Source organism: Saccharomyces mikatae (assembly GCF_947241705.1).
Source record: "Saccharomyces mikatae IFO 1815 strain IFO1815 genome assembly, chromosome: 15".
Lineage (NCBI taxonomy): Eukaryota > Fungi > Ascomycota > Saccharomycetes > Saccharomycetales > Saccharomycetaceae > Saccharomyces > Saccharomyces mikatae.
Genome location: NC_079270.1, coordinates 863,205 through 885,915, shown reverse-complemented (window position 1 = coordinate 885,915; position 22,711 = coordinate 863,205). Strand labels below are relative to the sequence as shown.

General features: G+C 37.6%; 10 protein-coding genes across 10 annotated transcripts, besides 1 other annotated feature; 3 read left to right on the top strand and 7 right to left on the bottom strand.

The window, feature by feature from the left end:
- Positions 1 to 1,090: 1,090 nt before the first annotated feature.
- On the top strand, positions 1,091 to 2,659 carry MCH5 (riboflavin transporter; the record flags this gene model as incomplete). Its single annotated transcript, XM_056225941.1, has 1 exon — positions 1,091 to 2,659. One exon carries the CDS (start codon positions 1,091 to 1,093, stop codon positions 2,657 to 2,659), a length of 1,569 nt encoding a protein of 522 aa, XP_056079709.1.
- A 122-nt stretch (positions 2,660 to 2,781) lies between these two features.
- RRG7 (Rrg7p) lies at positions 2,782 to 3,510 on the bottom strand (the record flags this gene model as incomplete). The annotated part of the gene is made up of 1 exon (XM_056225940.1): positions 2,782 to 3,510. One exon carries the CDS (start codon positions 3,508 to 3,510, stop codon positions 2,782 to 2,784), a length of 729 nt encoding a protein of 242 aa, XP_056079708.1.
- A 1,098-nt stretch (positions 3,511 to 4,608) lies between these two features.
- Positions 4,609 to 7,977, bottom strand: ISW2 (DNA translocase; the record flags this gene model as incomplete). The annotated part of the gene is made up of 1 exon (XM_056225939.1): positions 4,609 to 7,977. The coding sequence occupies one exon, from the start codon at positions 7,975 to 7,977 to the stop codon at positions 4,609 to 4,611; it is 3,369 nt and encodes a 1,122-aa protein (XP_056079707.1).
- Positions 7,978 to 8,344: 367 nt separating this feature from the next.
- On the bottom strand, positions 8,345 to 9,580 carry CPA1 (carbamoyl-phosphate synthase (glutamine-hydrolyzing) CPA1; the record flags this gene model as incomplete). Its single annotated transcript, XM_056225938.1, has 1 exon — positions 8,345 to 9,580. The coding sequence occupies one exon, from the start codon at positions 9,578 to 9,580 to the stop codon at positions 8,345 to 8,347; it is 1,236 nt and encodes a 411-aa protein (XP_056079706.1).
- Positions 9,581 to 9,666: 86 nt separating this feature from the next.
- Positions 9,667 to 9,744: a sequence feature (Short protein (SMKI_15G4350, CAI4036587.1) was converted to a misc_feature.).
- A 510-nt stretch (positions 9,745 to 10,254) lies between these two features.
- Positions 10,255 to 11,532, bottom strand: RAX1 (Rax1p; the record flags this gene model as incomplete). Its single annotated transcript, XM_056225937.1, has 1 exon — positions 10,255 to 11,532. One exon carries the CDS (start codon positions 11,530 to 11,532, stop codon positions 10,255 to 10,257), a length of 1,278 nt encoding a protein of 425 aa, XP_056079705.1.
- Positions 11,533 to 11,848: 316 nt separating this feature from the next.
- BUD7 (exomer complex subunit) lies at positions 11,849 to 14,089 on the bottom strand (the record flags this gene model as incomplete). Its single annotated transcript, XM_056225936.1, has 1 exon — positions 11,849 to 14,089. One exon carries the CDS (start codon positions 14,087 to 14,089, stop codon positions 11,849 to 11,851), a length of 2,241 nt encoding a protein of 746 aa, XP_056079704.1.
- Positions 14,090 to 14,843: 754 nt separating this feature from the next.
- On the top strand, positions 14,844 to 15,299 carry MBF1 (multiprotein-bridging factor 1; the record flags this gene model as incomplete). The annotated part of the gene is made up of 1 exon (XM_056225935.1): positions 14,844 to 15,299. One exon carries the CDS (start codon positions 14,844 to 14,846, stop codon positions 15,297 to 15,299), a length of 456 nt encoding a protein of 151 aa, XP_056079703.1.
- A 199-nt stretch (positions 15,300 to 15,498) lies between these two features.
- Positions 15,499 to 16,938, bottom strand: MUM3 (Mum3p; the record flags this gene model as incomplete). The annotated part of the gene is made up of 1 exon (XM_056225934.1): positions 15,499 to 16,938. The coding sequence occupies one exon, from the start codon at positions 16,936 to 16,938 to the stop codon at positions 15,499 to 15,501; it is 1,440 nt and encodes a 479-aa protein (XP_056079702.1).
- A 279-nt stretch (positions 16,939 to 17,217) lies between these two features.
- TIM18 (Tim18p) lies at positions 17,218 to 17,802 on the top strand (the record flags this gene model as incomplete). Its single annotated transcript, XM_056225933.1, has 1 exon — positions 17,218 to 17,802. The coding sequence occupies one exon, from the start codon at positions 17,218 to 17,220 to the stop codon at positions 17,800 to 17,802; it is 585 nt and encodes a 194-aa protein (XP_056079701.1).
- A 1,006-nt stretch (positions 17,803 to 18,808) lies between these two features.
- SMKI15G4290 (uncharacterized protein) lies at positions 18,809 to 22,678 on the bottom strand (the record flags this gene model as incomplete). Its single annotated transcript, XM_056225932.1, has 1 exon — positions 18,809 to 22,678. One exon carries the CDS (start codon positions 22,676 to 22,678, stop codon positions 18,809 to 18,811), a length of 3,870 nt encoding a protein of 1,289 aa, XP_056079700.1.
- Positions 22,679 to 22,711: the final 33 nt, after the last annotated feature.

The window sequence follows — 22,711 nt, the reverse complement described above, 5'->3', positions numbered from 1 at the left end:
GTGCTTTTCACCTATCTGTCCAAAATCTGCGGGAGTGGCTTTCCGTTGCGTGGGGAATAAAGTGCGTCTAACTTTCTCGTTACAAAAATAAAATGTCACAATTCCTTGATTACATCACACGTGATAGCTTGGTGATTACTAAAGCAAAAAGGGAGGATCCGCATGCAGAAGTTGACGGCGCGTCTTTTTCTAAGATCTTCCACGATCTCGCGGAAAAACCTACATCCATGGATGAAGTTAACGCTTAGAACTTTAAAGGAGCTATTGTTTCCACTGAGCAAGAGTAAAAAGAAAAAAGAGCATTCTGAAGCCTCTATGGCGGCAAGGTTTTTTGCGGATCGGTCTACCTTGGAACTATAGCTTTATTGGCTAAAAATGTATCTACTCCCTTTTTCCAATACTTGTAAGGGTTGAGTGAATAAAAATAGAATGGTCGGCGGACGATCCCAATCAAGTTTTTATTATACGAACTAGTTTAGCCCAATCAATAAAAGAAATATTCCGTTCTTTTTTTGTCTTGAGCCTTTTTACCGTTGAAAAGGCCTTGTTTCTTCAATGTACTCTACCATTTCATTCGTATTCTGACACTAAGTTCAGAATCGCCACCTGGCTTGTCATCTCGGGGGTGGCTTCCCGAGCATTGTTGCTTGAATACTGCGATTTAGTATCCGAACAGGAAAAGGTGAGAAAGGATTCGAATTTTTGACGCTTTCCTCGGTCTACTGCGGCCTCATCTGCACTAGTTTTAGGCACCTGAAAAAGAAATGCAGTGGAAAAATTATTATTGTTCTGATTCATCACCTTGAGCTGTATTGTGTGGACCTAAGAATAGAGAAGCATCTTTAGAGAGAAACTAGAGGAAAAATTTTCAGAATACATCTATGTTCTTGTTTGGAGCAGTAGATATAATTAGTCACATTGATTAAATCTCCCCGAGTTTGTGACAGCCTGATATATAAACTGCTCGAGGTACGTCCCAAATTTTCAAAAACCTACTCTTTTTTTCGATTTTGAAGACTAAAGAGCACGTGCATAAATTGACAACCAGACAACCAGAGGAGGTTTGATTTTTACCATACATAAGAAAAAGATGAGCTCAGAAAGCTTAACACCTAAAGATACTGTAATTCCAGAAGAGCAAACGAACCAACTACGGCAATCTAACTTAGATGAGGATAGCATACACTATGAACCAGAGGAGGATGATTTGGTTTCTTTAGAAACAGCCGCCTCGTACGCCTCAACCTTGGTATCGGCAAAAGTATATACTAAAAAGGAAGGGAATAAAGCTACTGACATTGAAAGCCGGCCGCATTGGGGTGAGTATACCTCGAGCACGCATAACAGTGACCATGAAGAAGATAATTTCAATGAGGAGACAGAGAGCTTCCCAGAAGGTGGACTTCAAGCTTGGGTGGTCACGTTTGGTTGCTTCTTAGGTCTGGTTGCATGCTTTGGATTATTGAATTCAACGGGAGTCCTAGAAAGTCACCTGCAGGACAACCAATTAGCTAGTGAAAGTGTTTCCACCATTGGTTGGTTGTTTTCCCTATTTCTTTTTGTTTGCTTTGCCTCATGCATCATCAGTGGTACTTACTTCGATAGAAATGGATTTAGGACCATCATGATTGTAGGCACGGTTTTTCATGTGGCTGGCCTATTTGCTACCGCTAACTCTACAAAATATTGGCATTTTATATTGTCCTTTGCCATAGTCTGCGGGTTTGGTAACGGTATTATACTAAGTCCCTTGGTAAGTGTCCCTGCCCATTACTTCTACAAAAGGCGTGGTACTGCTTTAGCAATGGCTACTATTGGTGGTAGTGTTGGCGGTGTTGTTTTTCCAATTATGCTGCGTAGTTTATTTTCTATGAAATCGGACACTGATCCAAGTTATGGCTTTGTTTGGGGTGTTAGGACTTTAGGGTTTTTAGACCTTGCCCTGCTAACCTTATGCATCCTCTTAGTAAAGGAAAGGCTGCCGCACGTTATTGAAAGTTCTAAAGATGGTGAGCCACATTGGAGATATATACTCAGGGTTTATATCCTACAATGTTTTGATGCGAAGGCCTTCCTAGACATGAAGTACCTCTTTTGCGTTCTGGGAACAGTATTTGGTGAGTTATCTATTAATTCAACTCTCACTTATTATGGCTCATACGCTACTAGTCATGGAATTTCAGCAGACGATGCCTGCACCTTGATTATGGTTATAAATGTCTGCGGTATACCTGGGAGATGGGTTCCTGGTTATATGAGTGATAAGTTTGGTAGATTTAATGTCGCTATTGTAACTTTGTTCACCCTGTTTATCGTCATATTTGTGGGCTGGTTGCCATTTGGCACCAACCTGACAAACATGTATGTTATTAGTGCCTTATATGGGTTCTGTTCTGGAAGTGTCTTTTCCTTACTTCCTGTCTGCTGTGGACAGATATCTAAGACGGAAGAGTTTGGTAAGCGTTACTCTACGATGTACTTCGTTGTCGCTTTCGGCACTTTAGTTGGTATTCCAATAACGGGGGCTATTATTTCTAAGAAAACTACAGCAGATTACCAACACTACATCATTTTTTGCGGTTTGGCAACATTTGTCAGCGCTGTTTGTTACATAATTTCGAGAGCATATTGTGTGGGCTTCAAGTGGGTCAGATTTTAGGAGTTGATTGCTACCATGAATAGTACCTTTTATAGAAAAATTTTAAAAACAGTAATGCAATAATATTTCTTTTTCTAGAAGTATATAAATAGACTATGAAATTAAGGTTTCCTTGCCTATTTTTATTTTCGCAAACCAATTTCACTATTCTGGTACATCCCCAACTTAAGCCATTCTGAAATTTTGCAGTCTTGTAGTAGTGTGGAGGCGTATGAATTCTCATAATAATTAACCAGTCTTCCTGAATTCATTAAGTCAAAGTCTCCGTCAGCTTTCTCCTTCAACATCTCGACACGTAGATATATCATAGGAAGTGAAATGTTGTTGATAAGTTTTAGCGAATCCTTTGTCAGCAAGTGGGGGGAACACATAATACAAACAGTTTTGTTGCGTTGATTGTGTGACACTAATGAGGTAAATGTACCTACTAACTCACGAAATTCTCTGGGAGATAGTTTTGATTTTGTGAAAGCCTTACACTGAGCTAGTACTTTCAATGGTTCAAAAGTGTGATCAATTATTCTATACTTCAATGGCTTCAATACGAAACCATTTTGGGAATTAGTTCTCTTCATGTTATCAGTCATCTCCAAACTAGGAATTAGCGATGAAGTTTTCCAATATATATCATCCACCGGCCAATATCCCTTTACATCTACACCTCCATCATGGGCGCCACCAATTTTCCTTAGTCTAGTCATTTGTAGTTTTTCAGATAACTCCCTCATCACTGTATATTCATAAAGATTTCCTTGAAATACCGTTGAATGGGCGACAGCAGCATTTTGCTTGATGTATACTTGGATTGCAGAATTATTGAGCCATCTTCGTCCTAAGTAATTTTTTATCATGCTTTATATTGAAAGGGATTTAAAGCAATCTGCTACAATTTTTTCGCCTGAAGTCGTTAATTTCTATTTATCAACCATGCTATTTTGCCTAAGTCAATTTTTCTCGACAAAATATTAATGAAAAAAACAACAGGGGAGGCGCTTGACGTTTTAACACTTCGTTACAGTGCTAAATACGATTGAAAATGTAACCTCATATCTTTTAAAAGAGTAGTATAATGAGCACTGAAAAACTGGAAGCTTCAGAAGAACCACAGGCCCCTTTGGCTAATACGTCCGAGACCAACTCTATAAAGGAAGATACAGGAGATATCGTCACCGTATTCGATCTGGCAAGTGAAATAGAAAAATCATTGAAGGATGTACAAAGACAAATGAAAGAGAACGATGATGAGTTCTCACGAAGTATACAAGCCATTGAGGACAAACTTAATAAGTTGAGCCAATGAAGGCAGATCAGCAGTAATACAGAAGTTCCCCCAACGTATCTGGTAACAAAGAGAATGCGTTTTACCATGCAACAAAATTATAATTTTCAATCTTGACGATTAATTGTCCAAAAGAACCTATTCTTCATATGGTTTCCGAATATCAATCAATCGAAGTTTAACGACAATACTTGAATGTTATCGTGGCCTCGTAACGGTACGTCAGCTGCTATCCTGGAAAACTACAAGTGAAGAAATTTGAACAAGAGCACCTTTCTGGTCAATCTCGCAATTCAATAAATTATAGTTGATGCAAGTCTATAGATAAATACAAGAATATGATTCGGACTATGGTAAATTTATTTTTTAGTAGTTCAATAACCTCGGAAGAAAGACGAGGTACATAAAGCTAGTCGGCCCAGCTAGGTTCAGTCATATCTCTGCATTCTCCATTTACGAGCGACGTTATACCTATCGAGGGGAAAAAGATAACTGAAATATCATTCATTCGTTAATCATCATTCTTAGCCCTGGAAATAATGGTTTAGAAACAGCTACAGTTTCACTATATAACACTCTGCATAAAACTTGCTAGTTTAATTACATTGGAATGAAAGTAACATAGGGAAATATATCCTACTGTAACTCATCCTAATTCACCACGTATAATTTATATTTCCTGATCGACTTTAGACCTTTTATCAATATGACCACTTGTATCCTTTTGGTTCGATACAACCGTTAATGGAAGATTTGGAGCTATAGAAGCTCTTGTGCTTTCATTTGGAGATAAAGGAGTATCCTCTCTAGTCGTTGTAGTTCTACTTCTTTTCTTCTTGTTCGCGTCAGGTTGCTCGTATTCTCTTACAATTAACGTTAATAGCGTATGAACTCTTTTTGATAGTTCATGCACTGTTCTCGTTTTTATAAACCAATCGAAAGTGAATAAGTCACTCATCATAATTTCCTGTTTCAACTTTTCGTAGAGTTTGTCAGCACGAAGCCCGTATTTGTTAACCGCTAACAGTAAAAATTTGTCTTCTAATGTATTATAAGTTCTTCTTGCATTATTAGGCGGGTATTGTATCACTAGTTCATGTAAAGGATGCTTACATTGTTCGATTTTCTGCCTTAATAAAGTTTCCTGAAATTTAAGTTTGTCATTCTTCTTTTCACCAAGTTCGATATTATGCAAATATTTCTCCCAACCATTGATCTCCCTTAACCTTTCCCAAAATACTTTTGCATACTTTTCGACCTCCTCTGGTGTTTTAGAATCTATAGATGTTTTAATACTCTTCATATCATCTCTACCGTATTTGGCACAGGCATTGATAAAAGCCATAAAATCTCTTTTATTCCAATTACTAAACGCTTTTGAAATCAAATTTTGCTTCTGCAGTTCATCTTCTTCAGTAAAATCGGGTGCAGAATTGATCTTCTCTTGCTGTTCCTGAATTCTTTTTTCTAGTTCTTCATGAGCTTTGTGACCTTCGGCATTAGCTGTATCTATGTATTCTCCTTCCTCTTCTTCGTCGGCATCGCTTCCTTCATTTCTTGTATCTCCTGTAATATCATAAGAAGTAACTTTGTAGTTGACCTTTTTTTTGAAATAAAGCTGTTCCTTTTCTTGTAAGACATCTAATTCTTTGGGAAAGAATTGGAAATCTTGGCCATGTATAATCTTTGGAGCACGTGGTGCCTTTGTTTGTGGAATTTGCTTACTTGCTGATTTCGATCCTCCACCGATAATTTCCTTATAGTAATCATCAACTGAATACGTGGTTTGCTCCCTCCTTCTTTCTCTTCGGGAAGGATTAATCCATTCAACAACTTTGTCGTCTGACTTTTTTTGAAAGCTTTTACCGTTCCATTCGTAAGCAGATTGGTTTTCTATTCCGTTGAACTTTTGTAGATCATCAAGCCCTAAACTTTGGTATTTGGCATTTAGTTCCTGTGTTTTCTGTTCTCCCTTTTTCAATATGTCATCAATGTCAGCATCAACGGTAACCTTGCTTGCTTTCTTTTCAAACATATTTTTTGCGCCAAACTGAATCATATCCAAAAGATCATCTTTTGAGTTACCAAGGGAGGCTGTTTTTTTACCGGTACCCTGTTGGATAACCAATTGGTCAAGTCTTAGTTTCTGTGCGGCACGCTCAATGACTTTTTCTTCAATAGCATTTTCTGTGACAAATCTATAAACATGAACTTGTTTCTTTTGGCCGATTCTATGTGCCCTATCCATTGCTTGTAAATCTGCTTGAGGGTTCCAATCAGAATCAAAAAGTATTACTGTGTCTGCTGTGACAAGGTTTATGCCTAAACCACCGGCACGTGTTGTTAGCAGAAAAACGAACTTTTCAGAATTTGGCTTATTATACTCATCGATGGCCTCTATACGTTCTTCATGGCTGGTAGAACCATCGATTCTGCAATATTCAAAATCCCTGAAATAGCAATAATCCTCTAATATATCCAACAATCTTGACATTTGACTGAAGATTAATACTCTGGATCCCCTTTCCTTTAATCTTTTCAGAAGTTTATCTAATATAATCATTTTTCCAGCATTGAAAATTAAATGTTCATCAGTAGTGTATGGAGGACCTGGTTCTGCACCTTCAAAAAGATACGGATGGTTACAGCATTTTCTCAATTGCATGACAATATTTAATAGTCTTGTTTTACCCTCTCTTTTCCCGACAGCACCGTTAACGGCATCTATATCCTTTTCTAGTAAGGACTTATACCATTGAATTTGCATATCCGTCATTCCTACGTAAACGTTCGTTTCAATTTTAGGTAATAAAGATTTTTCAACGTCCGCTTTCACTCTTCTCAGTAAGAAGGGATTTAACACTGAGTGCAATTGCTGGACCACAATTTCTTGATCCTGTTCGGAATTATTCTGTTCAAACCATTCATCAAACAATGCTGAATCACCAAATATATCTGGCAATAGGAAATTCAGTAAAGCCCATAATTCATGTAGGTTGTTTTGTAAGGGCGTGCCTGTGATTAAAAGTCTGTTTTTAGAGTAAAACAATCTAATTATTTGAGATAGTGCGCTTTGTTCGTTTTTTATCCTGTGAGCTTCATCAATAACGATGTATTGCCAAGCTAATCTTTTTAAAGCATTTTTTTCTCTAATGACCATTTCGTAAGATGTAATTAATACGTCAAACCTAGCCTGCAATATTATATTGCGTACGATGTCTGCTCTTGTATCTTTGTCACCATGTAACACAAGAACATTGACGTTTGGAGTCCATTTAAGAAACTCTCGTCTCCAATTATCTAATGTTGATTTCGGCACTATAATTAAAAAAGGACCATCAATTTGTTTGACATACCTTAAATAACCTAAAAATGAAATTGTTTGCAAGGTCTTACCCAGTCCCATTTCATCTGCTAATATACCGGATAACTTATTTTCATGCAACGAAATCAACCAATTCAATCCTTGTACTTGATAGTCTCTTAATTTTCCTGATTTGATGAAAGAAGGAGATTCAGAGACGAATATGTCTTCCTGATATTCATCAACGATCTCCTCTTCCTCATCAGCCATTAATTCAGCATCTTCCTCCTTTTCTGTTTTTCTGTGATGACGTGATGATGAAGAAATGGAGCTTTGTGATTTGGAAAGTTTGTTGGCATCAGAATCTAATTTTTTCAGCAGTTTTTGAATGTTTTTATCATGCTTCGCCTTAATGCCAATAAAATGACGGAAAAGATCTGTGACGCCCAGTAAATATTTAAACCTTTTGTACGTATCGGACTTGTCCTTCTGTTTGGCATATTTCGGATCTACATCTAACACGAATTTTTTCTTTCTTTCGGTCCAATATTCCGGTGATCTATCTGCTACCGTATATACTTCCATACCTAATGGGCCTTCACTTTGTTCGATATTATCGTCATAACCGTCGCCCTTTGAACTAAAATCAGAAGTTTCAGTTGGACCTTCTAAAGATGATTGATTTTCACCACTCTCGGTGTCCCGCAGCTGCTCTTCCTCCTGTTGGGTCGTCATGGTAAGACTGTGCGTTTTCCTTTAGTTATGATCTAAATCAAAAAAACAGATACTGATCGACAGCAAATGAAACAAAAAAAGGAAAGGAAAATGCGTTTGTGCAAACTCCTTGAGTTATGTATATCTTTATCAAAACCCAACCAAATTTAATGATCGAACTTGTTAATTTTATTTCTTTGAGATGGCAGGATAATATGGAACCATTGTATACTCAATTTTTTGTCCATTCCATTATAGAAAGCGCCCGTTAATTATGATAACGGGAAATTGATATGAATCAATGACGTAAGTATAGCGCAAAAAATCCATGAATTAAATCGAATCTTATTCTATGTGTATTAAATAGTTATGTATAAGAAATTTTCTTCTAAAACAATACTCTTTCCTTGGCTAACTTGGTAACATTTAAACTTTGTAGTTTTGATTTGTCTGTACTAGGGTTTACTTTTAGTGGGATTGAACTTTCTCTTTGAGTATCCAATTGGTAAGCTTCAATATTGCCGAAGAATTTGTCGAAAAGAATGGCAGTGTCTAAGGGACCGCCCTTAGCCTCTGGGTGGAATTGAGTAGAGAAAATAGGTCTATGAAGATGTATCATGCCTTCGTTCGATTTGTCATTTAAATTGACAAAGTAAGGTTTCCATAGATCCTTTGCTAAAGTCTCAGCATCCACTGCATAGCCGTGGTTTTGAGATGTAATATGGCATTGGCCGGTGGTCAAATCCATGGCAGGGATATTGTGAGCTCTATTACCATATTTCAATTTGTGAGTAGAGGCACCGGAGGCGAGAGCTAGAAGCTGGTGGCCAAGACAAATACCGAAGATAGGAATACGATCATAAATGGGGTTGTTCAATAATTCCCTGACGTTGGTGATTGTGGTCTGGCATAGTTCTGGATTACCTGGCCCATTGGATAAGAAAATACCATCGAATTCTGAAGCGATATCTTGAATTCTGTAATCATAAGGGAAAACGGTTACATTGGCGCCTCTCTTGACCAAGCATCTAATGATATTTTCTTTGACACCGCAATCGATTAATGCAACATTTGCCCTAGCTTTTCCAGGTAAAGCGGAGATGTGAAATGGTTTTTTCGTGGTTACCTGAGCAACTAAGTTGGTTTTCATGGTATTTACGTATGGGACTGGGTCTTGATCAGCCAAAGTAATACGACCCAAAGAAGAACCCTGCTCTCTCAAGTATTGTACCAACTCACGAGTGTCAACACCAGTGATGGCAGTAACACCTTCTCTTTCACACCATTGGCCCAAGGATTCAACAGCAGTCCAATGAGAGTATTGGTAAGCATATTCAGCCACAACGATGCCGACGACATGGATGTGTGGAGATTCAAAATACTTCAATAGATTGAATTCGTCACGAGCATCGCCGGATGGAACACCGTAGTTACCAATCAGGGGTTGAGTGAAAACTAATATCTGGCCACGGTAGGAAGGATCAGTCATGGACTCTGGGTAACCAACTAGAGAGGTTGTGAAGACCGTTTCACCAGCAACAGATTTGTTTGCTCCAAAAGAGATACCTTGAAAAGAAGGTCCATTTTGTATAGAAAAAGTAGCTTTTGTTTGAGTAGAAGACATTATTAATAAATTTTGAGTTTGTTCAAAGTTGTTTTTTTTAAAAAGGTAGTTTTTTTTTTGATAGAATTTGGGATAAAGCAGTGAAATTAGTGGGAGCTAGTTTTCCAGATGTGGTCAGATATGTAGTCTTGGCAGGTATATTGAGAGTTGGATAAGCTAAACATATAATGTTTTTGTTTCCTTATTTCAAATCTGCAAAGCGGGTGTGTAGGAGAATTGATTACCTTTTACTCTGCAATATTTAAACAATTAGATGCTCGAATGTAATTGTGTTATAGTTCTAGATAGAAGAAAAAAAAAAAAAAAGAAAAAAAGAAACGAGGAATCAAGAAAAAGAAAGAAAAAGGAGGGGTATGAAAAAAAAAATGGCAGAATAATTTAATACCTTTATTAGTTAGACAAATGTTCTAGTAGAGAACCTTATATACCAAGTTACCACCTCTTTCTATTTTTTCTTTTTCCGAGAGATGTGATAAGATGAAATTTCCTATCATTTACTCATCATGAGGTAATGCGATGCGATGGATGAGTCAAACTGCTTCCCGCGGAAAGCGCCGGGCGTCGTCGGTAAAACCTGCACTTAACGGGCCCCTCGCTGTTTCCTGTACTTAGCGTCACGCGCCATAGCAAGAGTGTTGTGCACAGGTTTTGACATCCGGGTGACGAACAATAAATCATACACGACGGCCAGGAACACAGCTGAAAATAACCGTAAATGCGGCAGTGGCACCCACTACGAGTAATAGACACCACAATCCACGCTTACGCAGAAGCTGCCGAGTAAATGGGTGCTTCACGCGGGTCAGACGGCGCTTGCCGCCAAACACGGCAAGTAACACAGGCACGTGATCGGAGCCGGCAGAAACACCATCTTGGTCACTGCTACTGTTTTTGTGTCTGTGGAGTAGTCTTTGTGTGACACCAAACCAAGAATACACAATATCCACTTGGTACATACCGCACACAATACAGTAACATCCCAGTGCAAATGGCACGACAGTAACAACACGGATGGCGCGTCCGTATGCTAGGAAGATCAGTACGTACCCGATCCAGAAGCCGATGCCCAGCCATAGCAAACCAAAGCCGATACGACTGATTGATGTGTGGTTGGAGAATGGCGAGCGGGAAATGTGTGCTTGTCCTCGGAAGCGCTTGCCTTTTTCGTTAGTAGCGTTCACTGAGTGGAACCTCCAGTCGGATATCTCATCATGAATGTTGTGTAGGGCGACCCGGCTTAGAAATTTCGGGAAGCAGTCCATTTCTAAAAACTGGTAAGTCAGGTTCTTGATATCATCGAAAACCTCAATGTCGTATTTTTGCTGGACCTGTATGTCCTCTATAATGCGATTCCGCGTTTCCGTGGGGATGTTACTCAGGTACCGTTCGCTTTGTTCCGGGGAAACTAAGTAGGTGTTACAGAGACCTACTGCGCTGTGAAACAGTTGTTTTGTAGTGATTTGCGGTATACCATCTTGTTGTGAGCGCCTTTTCAGTATTTCGTCCACGATTAGCGCTATGTCATCTCTTCTTAAGGAGTCTTGACTCATGCCTGATTGGCGTTTCCAATCTCCCAGTAATTGGTTCAACTTTGGCGAGAACGGCATGTCTTGACCGTCAGATTTTAAGAGTCTTCCGGGAGCTTCCAGGTCTAAGTGTCCTTCTTCTATCAGTGCGTTTAGCAAATCAAGCGTGGTCGTAGATGCGCCCCCATTCTCTTTTGGGAAATTGATTAGTGATTTCGTTACCAACTCGACATAGCTCTTACAAAGTCGTGTGTGCGCCATGAGATCGACCCAAAAGTCCAGGTAATTGATGGCATATGGAAATTGCGAAAGAAACGTATAGAAAGTCCAGAGATCAACTGGCTGCGATGTCCTTTGTATTAGTACTTCATACAATGTTGGTAATCGTTCCCGTTGGATTTTCTCGAAATCTTGCACTCTATTCATTTTTGGTGAGCTTTCTCCTATAAACGTATAGGGACAGTTTTGAACTTTTCTCTCAGGAATTCTCTAAACTCAGTTGTTTATACCCAGTTTCCTTTTATGTGTTATGTTTTATTTTCACTTTGTCCGCATTCTCGAAACACGAATACTTTTCTTTAAATGGCGGGGCGGCGGCTTCGTACCAGCATTGGTATGTTAATGCTTGCTGGGTCATGGATCGAGAAGTTCAAAAATTCAACACGATTCTGATGAGTATCGTTTCCTATCACCTACCAACTTTTTGTATTCTATATACGTATTAATGTATTTTTGTTCGTATTTATGCATCATAATACCCGTTGGTGCCAGTAGCAAAAAAATCGAGCAAGTTCTCCCGGACCAATTTGAGAACAGTCTCTGAGTATCTCGACGATATTTCATTGGATACTTTTGTTAATCCCATATCTTGGATGACCACGCTTAAAGAATCGAGTAAACTTATAGAGAACTCAGTATACCAACGGTGGTTCCAGCAACATATTTTCACGCAAAGATCGATAATGCTGTTGTCCAGTTCGCTTATGCGTGAGCTTATCATCTCAGGAGCCATGTCATGCGAGTTGGGTGAGTTAATGAACTTCTTTATCCGTTGACGCTCGTTTACACAATATTCCAGCAGCTTTCTTGCACACCTTGGTGAAAATCTCTGTGACAGGCCGTTCTGAAATGCCTTTGCGGCTTCAGGGAAATGCCCCAAACGGCGTGCACAAAGTCCAAACAACTCCCATTCAAACGTCAATTTATTGTGGTTGTTATTTCGTACGTCCATGTACAGTTGTTCTGTTTGCCATAATGTATACATTTTTAAATCCTCATATAATAGCATGAAGAGATTGTCCAACCATCTTTCACATAGCCTTTTTGCCCTCAAGGGCACTTCTTCTTGTTCATTGACGCTTTTGGATAATGAAGATGACGACTTTTGGTATTCGTCTTCCATAACAAATATATTTGACCTATACTTTAACAGATTTTCCCAGCCGGTGATTTGCACAATTTCTGTTAATAAGCGGTACGCCAATTGGAATGTAGATTTCAAATTCGACGCAGCTAAATTCACCAGCATCGAATCTGCGGAACGGTGCTCCTTCTGAACGTCCTGCGGATTCAATGATGTCACTTCATCCAGTACGACATCAATTGGTAGTGGTAAATGAAGACTATTATCAGAAGATAATGGAACCACTCTTTTCAGTACGTATTTTTCCTTCAATGGAGACATGGGACATGAATTTAGTATTAGCAGGGCGTTTTCAATATCGTTCAGTTTCACGTATACTTTGGATAGAATATACCAAGGTTTGAATTCACTTGGAGAACAATTGGCGGCTTCTTGCGCTATGTTTTGTGCCAGATTGTAGTCTTGCTTTTTGTCTACCAAAAATTGCGCCTGTAAGCACAGTAGTTCTGATTTGTAGTCCATGTAGTTATTAGTATCGGTTATTTTGTCATCCCGTAAAAGCGTATCATACATGAGCTTCGTTGCATCTATTTCTCGATCGCATACCAAGTAGATCTTGGTCAGTATTATGGTGACCTCAGGGTTATCAGTGGCCAAATCTTTCAACATTACTTCCGCCCTACCAACGCTACGAGTCAACTTAACTAGCTCCACCAGTGTCTCTACCAAGTAGTTGTTGGTTTTTGTTACATTAGCAATACAATAAGGAGCACCTAACAGTGGGCCCTTGTGGTAGATTATAGGGAACGAATCAATAAACATTTCTGCCACATCATCGATTTGTCCAGCCGCCAATGGGTTCAAAATCAACGTCTCCACCAAATTTTGCAATTCTCCCTCTTCAGCGTTTTCCTTCATTAACATGATTGACCGTACTACCCCACTTACAAATGTTTCCGCCCATATCAAATCATGTTCCGCACACATCTCTAAATTCTGGCTTTCACCGTTGCAATCCACTATGTAGTTTTGGATGGTTCCAGGGATATTTACAATGACGTTTATGTCGCATCTTCTAAAGGCATTCCATGTTGAAAATGAGACCCGAGCAACATGGAACGTTTTGCTTTTGCCAAACCATACTTGAGGTTTCTCGGTAATAATATCTGAAATCTCCTTTAAAAATATCGCAATTGAAGTTGGACTGGAGGTATCGACACCCATGGAATAAAAAAAGGTCCCTACTTCGCCCTTCAGTTTATTGAGTGGATGAAACTCGGTAATCATCGAGGCCGTATCATTGGTACCCTTGTTGTCACTGTATATAGATGCTGCGGTAGAGTTCGTGGTAACGGCGGCGTCACTGGTTGCTCCATTGGCTACCATGGACGAACCGGTGTCATAGGGTCCAGCCGCTGCAGGAGAGCGCATCATGACACCATTATTTCTACTTGTACTGTTTATAACATTTGTATTACCCGAGGTGGGTAAGTATTTTGCCAGTGTAATCAGGTCTGCTGGCCCTAAATCTTGGAACTGCGGCAACCGGATCCTTCTCTCATTCAGAGCGTAACCAATAAAATTTTCTTTCACCTCTGGTATGGAATTCTGTGTAATCATCAGAGTGAACCCTTTCTTCTTTAGTTTGCTATGTTGCTTAACTCACCACTTCAATTCGTATGAGAATCGTTCTGCAGAAAAACTTCTTAAAAAAAATGCCAGAAACATCATTACTTCGAGCCAAAACTTATGGCCTCAGGCTACATGCATATATTCTTATTTTGCTCTTCAGATCCTTCTTCTTTTCCTGGTCCAGGTACCAGGTACCGACAGAGAGCGAGAGATAAAAAAAAAGTGAAGCATATGTGATCACGTGATAGAATTGTTGGGCGGCTCTGACCAACTTGTTTCTTAGAATGTCTAAAAGATGCTTCTGCACCTATTCCAAGGACTAACTGGCATATAAAACTTGCGGAGTCATGCTAAATGTGTTTTATTTTTCTATAATCCGTAAGAGAGACCGTAAGGGTTGTTGTTATGACAAAACGCATGCCTGCAACTGTGTAAAGGATAGGAATATAATAATAATTCATAGTGTTACCCTGATAAAATGTTGCCCGACCTATGGAATTTCATGGAACTTCATGGAACAAATCCTGAGAATATTGAAAGACGCCGTTGCTTCTTCCACGAAGCGGCGCCCCCTTGACCGGAGGTGGTATATATTGGGTAGTTTAAAGGCGCGGTTCCTTAGTCAGTAAAAGCTTTGAAGTGTTTGTAGAGAGGAGCTATACGTCTTATATATCTTACAGGCTAATTAGCTAGCTAGCAAGGAATTTTTAAAGAGCAAAAGTAAACTTTACAAAGAAGAAATATGTCTGACTGGGATACCAATACTATTATCGGTAGCAGAGCCAGAGCTGGCGGTTCTGGCCCAAGGGCCAACGTTGCCAGATCTCAGGGCCAAATCAATGCTGCGAGAAGACAAGGTTTGGTTGTCTCCGTGGACAAGAAGTACGGCTCTACCAACACCAAGGGTGACAATGAGGGCCAGAGGTTGACCAAAGTCGACCGTGAGACAGATATCGTGAAGCCGAAGAAGTTAGACCCAAATGTTGGTAGGGCTATTTCACGCGCCAGAACGGACAAAAAAATGTCGCAGAAGGATTTGGCCACCAAGATCAACGAGAAGCCAACAGTGGTTAATGATTACGAAGCGGCCAGGGCTATTCCAAACCAGCAAGTCCTTTCCAAGTTGGAAAGGGCCTTGGGTGTCAAGTTGAGAGGTAACAATATTGGTTCGCCTTTGGGGGCCCCAAAGAAGAAATAAAGTGTGTTTTCTGGTAGTTTTATTTCTTTTTGCACTGCATGTCATCAATGAAGCATTCTCAATAATGTACATTATCTTATCATGATCGTTTTATGGTTTTTTTCGTTTATTTGATTCAAATATTATTATTTTTTTAACTTTTTTCTCCTTTATAGAAAGTGAAATATATACACACGTATATACTCTGATTCATCGATCTTTATTTGGTCTCAACTTTGATATTTTTTTGCAAGGATTCGATTAATCTATCTTTCTCTATCCATCTATTTTCAAGCCATTTTTCCAAGCTTTCGTCATTGTACGCGAGTAATGGTTGGATTTGGTGCTTTTTTATATGTATCATCACCACAATGGGGTCTTTTTCTTTTCTGTTGTCTTCGGACTCCATTTCTGGCTGTATCATTTCAAATACTGTTGGGGAGATCTGCTCTAATTCATAACCTTTATGGATTTTCAAATCGCCATTAATATGATCATGCCCACTATCTGTATATTTGACTCTGTAATATACTATGGTGAAGTCATAAATGTAGGGATTGATTCGCACTGGTTTGGGCTTGTCATTGCTGGTATTTTTCTTTTTGTCAAGTAAAAATGTATTATCCATGATCAAAGGCGGTAATATCTTATCGGACATATTGGAAGGCTCCATTGTTATACTCTTATGAACCAATTTATCAATTTCTCTGTGAAACAGGTATCTGGCCTCCTTGATAATATTATTGTGATTTTTTTTTCTCTTAATGTTTTTAATTGATGAAAAAGCAGTCATCAAACTGGTAAAGTTTTTGAATCTTGGGTATAATAAATTGTAAAAATTAATAACAAAGGGAAAATCTTGATTTAGTTTCCTTTGAATTATTGATAACTCTAAACTCATGATATTAACTTCGGGAAAAATAGCTATAGCCTTGTTGTTTTGTGCCACTAGAAGATCTTTTAGATTTTCTGGTGATAAAGTGAGAGTTTCATCCTTAAAAAATATGTTCTTTAGTAAATCTAATTGGGGAAAGTTGAACATTTTTCCCCAACCAAGGAATTTTAACTGGGGCCATTCAGGTAAATCTTCTCCTTTCCTTAACTTTTGTATAAGCTCCCATTTATTATAGAATTTGGTTGGACAACTTTTGAAGAATAAGTAATTAATCAAAGTATAATCATTGACTGATCGATGGTTGCATATCATTAACGTAGTTTGAAATTTATTATCTTGAAAAAAGTTAAGATCATCACTTCCACTGCTAATAAATACTTGAACTTTTTTTTTTTTCTCAAAGGTCATTTCAACTAAATGTAATTGAAACCATATTTCAATCACCTCCAGTGCCTTATCTAAGTTTGGTATTATTTTCACCTCAGTATACCTAAGTATTCTCGAAAGGAGCCGAATTTTATACTCGCCGATTATGGGTACATTTGACCAAAATCTGTCATATAGTAGGTGTAATCTAAGGCAAAAGGAACTAGTATTGACAAATTGCAGAAAGACACTGATTGAAGTGAAAAAGGAATGGATAAAAAAGTATCCGAAAAGAGTAAGCAATCTTGGTGTCAGGCTCAACCAATCAGAAATATCTAACTGTTTAAATTGGACCCTAGAACCTACCATATAGGTTTCGAAGAAATCGACGAAGCCCATCTCAGAATTCTTACCTTTGCCTAGTCTGTTTTATTGCAAAAAGAAAATATTAGTTCAATTGAGGTAAGTTGTGTTTCTTCTACGTTGTATATCTTGCCTTGTGAACCTCCACATTTTTCATTTTGTGTCATTCTGTTCCCTTTTGGCATTCGGAAATTTTTGGAGAAAAAGTTACTCTTCCGAGAGAGAAGAATTGATAAAAATGGCTTCTTCCAAACAATGGAACACATACAATAAATAACAGTGTTGCGGACTGCAGCAACTAAGCAGTTTAAACTTATGGCAATACTATTCCTTCACGGCTTGAAGCCTGTTTTTAATGCTTCCACCATTGTAAGAAATCCTATACGAAAGATTGTTCCAGGAGTAACAATTTCAACCAAAAGAACTATTCATAGTATCAGTCATCTATATTCTGAAAATAAAACAAACAATATTGCAAATGAGACAAAAGAACCATCGTCTTCAGTACAGATGTTTAAGCCCCCAGAGTCTTCTCACTTTGAAGATTCTTATCAAAAAGACTATGAAAGAATAGCAAGATATTCCTTGATTCCATTAACAATGGTACCTTTTTACGCATCCTTTACTGGTGGGGTCATGAATCCTCTGCTCGATGCGTCTTTATCCTCCATCTTTTTAATATATTTACAGTATGGTTTCACGAGTTGTATCATTGATTACATACCGAAGGAAAAGTATCCAAGATGGCATAAATTAGCTCTTTACACTCTTTATGGAGGATCTATGTTGTCCTTGTATGGAATTTACGAATTAGAAACGAAAGAGAATGGTTTTGTTGATTTAGTAAGGAAACTTTGGAATGAGAACGATGATCATTTGTATATATTCGGAAGAAATTGACCTTACCCACGTAATTTCCTGTTTTGCATTTTCAAGACCTCATTCTTAGTACTTGAAGTTCATGAGCTTAAATTTTGGAGAGATTGTTCAGAAAGACGAGTGAACTGTAAAATATACTCTTTGGTTCTTAAAGTTCGATGCGTGTGTAGTTCTATTTAGACTGTAAATATTTGGATAGGTATACAATATACAAAAATCTGCATAGTTAGCAATTTTACAATTTTGCTAGGTTATCACCGATATATGGTCACCTTTTGCTTATTTGCACCAAAGAGAAAGCATCCATTTCAAATACAAGTTTTTCATTTGGCACGCTATTGCTATGACAGCCCTCTTTATTATTATTATTATTGGTTTTGCCTGTATTGAATCTACTAGAGCGCGAAGAATCAAAAAGAGCAACTTCTTCTTTTAATAATATTTTTGTTTTTTCTCAATCTTTTTTAATAATTAAGTCCCAATATTAAATATATTAGTTTAACATCTTAGACTAATTGATTATCAGTGGAGTTAAATACAGAGTCTCAAGAATAAGAGAGTATATATGTTCTGCATACAAAGTAAAGGAAAATAACTTCCTTAATAAGTATTTAAATTACGTTTTTATCTTATCTCTACAACTTATTTATTTTCTCATCTATTTATTTATATACTTCAAAAAAATCTTTTAAAAAAAGATCATGTTTGGTTTTTACATTTGTTTATTGTACTTTTGTTTAATTTTTCAACTCTAAGCGGCTTTCTTCAGAATCAGAAGTAAATAAAAAAGAAGAGTACAGTGCCTTATGAAGAACCAGTGAATCAACAATAACACGATTAAAATACAACTAACCACACTGTTTATTTAACTTCTTTATATATGTATATAAGAACCAAAAGAACCACAGGTCAGGAAAACTTGGACTTTCAACATTACCAACCGTGACCTATCCTCCCTTTTATTTAGATCAATAATGAAGTATGATGTAGTTGGTTTGGTCAGCTCACAAGTATACGTAAAAAAACCTTAATTTCTGCTCTTTTTCACTGTAGAGTTAACAGCTTTACTCACAGCTCTCCTGTTCTTCATAGTATTAACAAGATCCTTCCTATCATGCAAAATGCGATGAACATAATCATGTTGGCCTTTCGCAATCAAAATTCTTAATATAATATTCATTACTTCTGCATCACGTTCCAATTGTTGTTTAGGCTCTTTCACTATGTTAGCTGCTAGAGATTTTTTTCGAGATATTGTTCCAGCGGATTTATTGGCAAAAGTAATAGGAGTTTTTTTCAAATAGAACCATTTCAAATACTCTTCATACACAGGAATCAACCGCGTAATTTCGTCCTTCAATTCAGACACGTTTTTATCATAAAATGCCGGAATTAGTAGTATATTCTGGTAATACTCATTCTTCAGCTCTGCGAGTGGAGGGCCTTCTCCTTTGTTATGAAAAAAATCTACACATAATGCATCAAGCCATTTAAATATAGCCTCAATTTCTGTTTGAGTTAAAGGACGACCGTATCCTGACACCTTTTTTGTACTTGAAATAGTATTTTCCCAGATAGATTTTTTTGCTGAGCGCAATATATTAGTTCTAGCGCTATTCAATGCAGGTAAAAGGAGTAAATCAGCATTCTCTAAAACTAGGTTCCAAGCTCTCAGCATTACCATGAACAATAATCTCTGTGAAAGCTCTGATGCCAAAATGTTCAAATTTGCATTTAAATAATCAAATAGGGGTAAAATGGCATCATATACTGTTTCATTAGATGCAAGTGTGGTACCGTGATGACCGCAAACTGTTTTCAATGTGGTTCTAGAAAAGGCAAAAGCAATAAAGTCAGAAAATTTATTGACTATCAAATTTACTGCACGATCTCTTGACCTGCTGAAAGATCTATATATCCTTCCCATAGAGGAAACTGCGTCTATTCTCTCGCTTTCCAGGGAGATTTGACAGTATAGGGTTCCCTGTGGGCTCAAAGTGAGAGAAAAGTCGATAGGAAACCCATCATCCTTGAGTTTTCTCGGACTAAATTTCATGTTAGCTTTTCCACATAAATCGTCTTCTGCTAAACCTTTCAATCTACTGAGTGGATGGTGCCATATAGTGAACATAATATCGTTTGACTTCCCGAACGGAGATTCGAACACGAACTCTTCATCCCATTTGGGAGCGATTGATCTTGTGACGATCTTGGTCGTCCCTATTTCCCGTTGCAAAGTAATGTTTCTTACAGAAACATAAGAGTTCGAAAGACCTGTCTTGCTAAAGCCTTTAATATTATCGGCACCAATAATCCTAAGAGTATAAACTTGCTTCATATTCTGGTCATCGAATGATTTCCTATTATCACCTGGTTCATGAGAGGAATGATACTGAGAGATAATAGATGTTATTCTTGATGGATCTGCTTTTTCTTCAAAGTTTTCTAAGAGGAAAAGCGCCTTATCAAGATCATTTAGTAGTACACACGTACGCTTCTTGAACTGATAAGGAGCAGGCGCTACCACCTTCGGAGTTGATTTAACTACATTCTTCAAATCTTCAAATAACCTGCTACTTCTTGAACGTTCATGATTTGGGTTGACATCACTAAGAATAAGTGAAGATTGAGAGTCTGAGCTTTCTAAAGAGTACGACGGCTCATCACCCTCCTGTAAATCCGCCTGAATTAATCTCATAACTTGAGTCGAATATGAAAGCATGCCATCCGAAAAAGCCTTCAGGATCACTGTGGTTATTTGTGCCAGTTGAAATTCATTTTCCCAACCAAATTTTTCGAACATGCTAATCGATTCATTTATCATTTTAAATATATCCAAAACAGATCTACTAAAATGATCTTGGTCATTTATGGGCTCCCAATTTTCACTTTCAATTGAAGTTTTAATGACTTTCTGAACATTGCGGCTGACATCATCGCATAATCGGGTTAAGTATTTGATAAAGTAATCTTCAAGATTGAAAAAAAATTTCCCTTTTGGTTTCACCTGCATGTAAATCTGCCTTAGCTCTTTTAATACATCATACATATCTAGTGCATCTATCGGACCGAAACTTTCTCCAATATTTTTCATAGTACTTTTTTCTGCAGTTTTTATTAGTTTTAAGGAATCTGAACCATACACTTCACATAAAAATATTGCGCATTGCCTCGGTAAGGATATTTCATCCAATAAAGGTTTACTGTAACGTTTTTGAATTGCTTTTATGGTATCTATGATTGTCTCTACGAGATTCTGAACACTTTGAATTTCTATTGTGTTAACCTTTAGCATGTCTTGCAGAAGAGAGACGAAATAATTCTCTGATGTCTTGAAAAGAGTTTTCTTGAATACTTTGATCCAATATTTCTTTACGGCTACGTACTGCACCTCGTAGAATTCCATTGCTGGATCTTCAACAATACTGGAATAATAAAAGGACAAGACAGGAGAGAATTTCGGCTTCGTACTTGAAAAAATCGCTGTCAGAAGGTTATTTATCGTTCTCATAGATTGATCTGTAGTATGAAAAAGGTTTGCTGCCCATAAATAGCGATCCGGGATATTCCAGGCGGATGGATCAAGATTATCATCTGAACACAGGTACTTATTGCGAATGACAGAAAACAAATTCTCGGCTATTGGAATATTGATTTCTTCATCTTCTAAAATGCTTAAATTTGCTGCCGAATATATCAAGGAGGATATAGTGGAAGGATATTCTATCCTCCAATATCTCGCTGATTTATGAAAAAAAAATAAAGCTTCTTGAGAAAGATTTATAGAGTTTATGGTATTAGAACATTCTTTTCTCAAAACAAGGCTTATGAGACGGACGAATGCACTTTTTGCATCCTTAGGTATGAGACGATTTCCGTGAGAGGTTACTTTTTCACCAGTTCCAAATCGATCCATCAAGTTGGCAATTTCAAGAAGTTCGTAGTTCTTCCATAGAATATAATCTCTGTCACTTGAAAAATCAGATGCAGTCAAAAAACCATTATCCTTCTTAATTTTCTTTCTAAGATATCTTAGTTCACCGCAAAAAATGGGATTTGTAGAATCGTCCTTAACCGCTATTACATCTTGTTGAAGTTTCTTTTCGTCTATTTCGAACAACTGCATAAAGTACTTCATATGCGAGATATCTTGGACTTTGAAAGAAGGTTGTTTATCATTGATTGTGCTGCCAGAAATACTTCTATATTGAGGAACTGCTGCCGGGGAAGTAACTCTTTTTTTTTTTGCTGTCTTCTCACCTTTTTTGATATTAATCTTATAATCAAGCAGTCTCTTTATAATATTTGCACAACTATCTGGAAGTACATCAATTATCAGATCTATAAAAAAAGCAACTTCACTGAACAATTCCTCACGTGAATTCTCAACGGTCATTTTTTTTAGTTCATTACTGGCGATATTCGTGAAATATCCAACCACTTCTTCCATTTGACTCATCTTCAAAAAGGTGTCTGCATTAGAAGAATCAAGTATGCTATAGTACATTTTCACAATACTTTTCCAATGCATCTCATTCGGCGCCAAGCTCTTATTACCTGATAATTGTGCCAACTTTCCTTTCATTATCCGTAAAGTTGCTTGTACTATATCACGTTCTGACATGTCGTCTTGCTTATCAACCAATATTTTCTTTCCATGTTGTACTTGTTGATGATTTGTTTTGTCAGATAGAACTCTTGAAGTTATTGTTTTATTCGATTGTAAAACTGTGTCTCTAAAGCGCGGTTCATTGATGTAATCTAATAAAATGAGTTTCAGAGTGTAATAATAGACGTCCGATATAGGTAATTCGGTATTAATGATGTTAGATATTGATGGTATTTCCACGGATGCATCAGTAACAATAGATGACAGTGTAGAGACTGTTCGATTCATAAGTTTCGCGCTAGCTTTAAAAGCCTTGTGGAA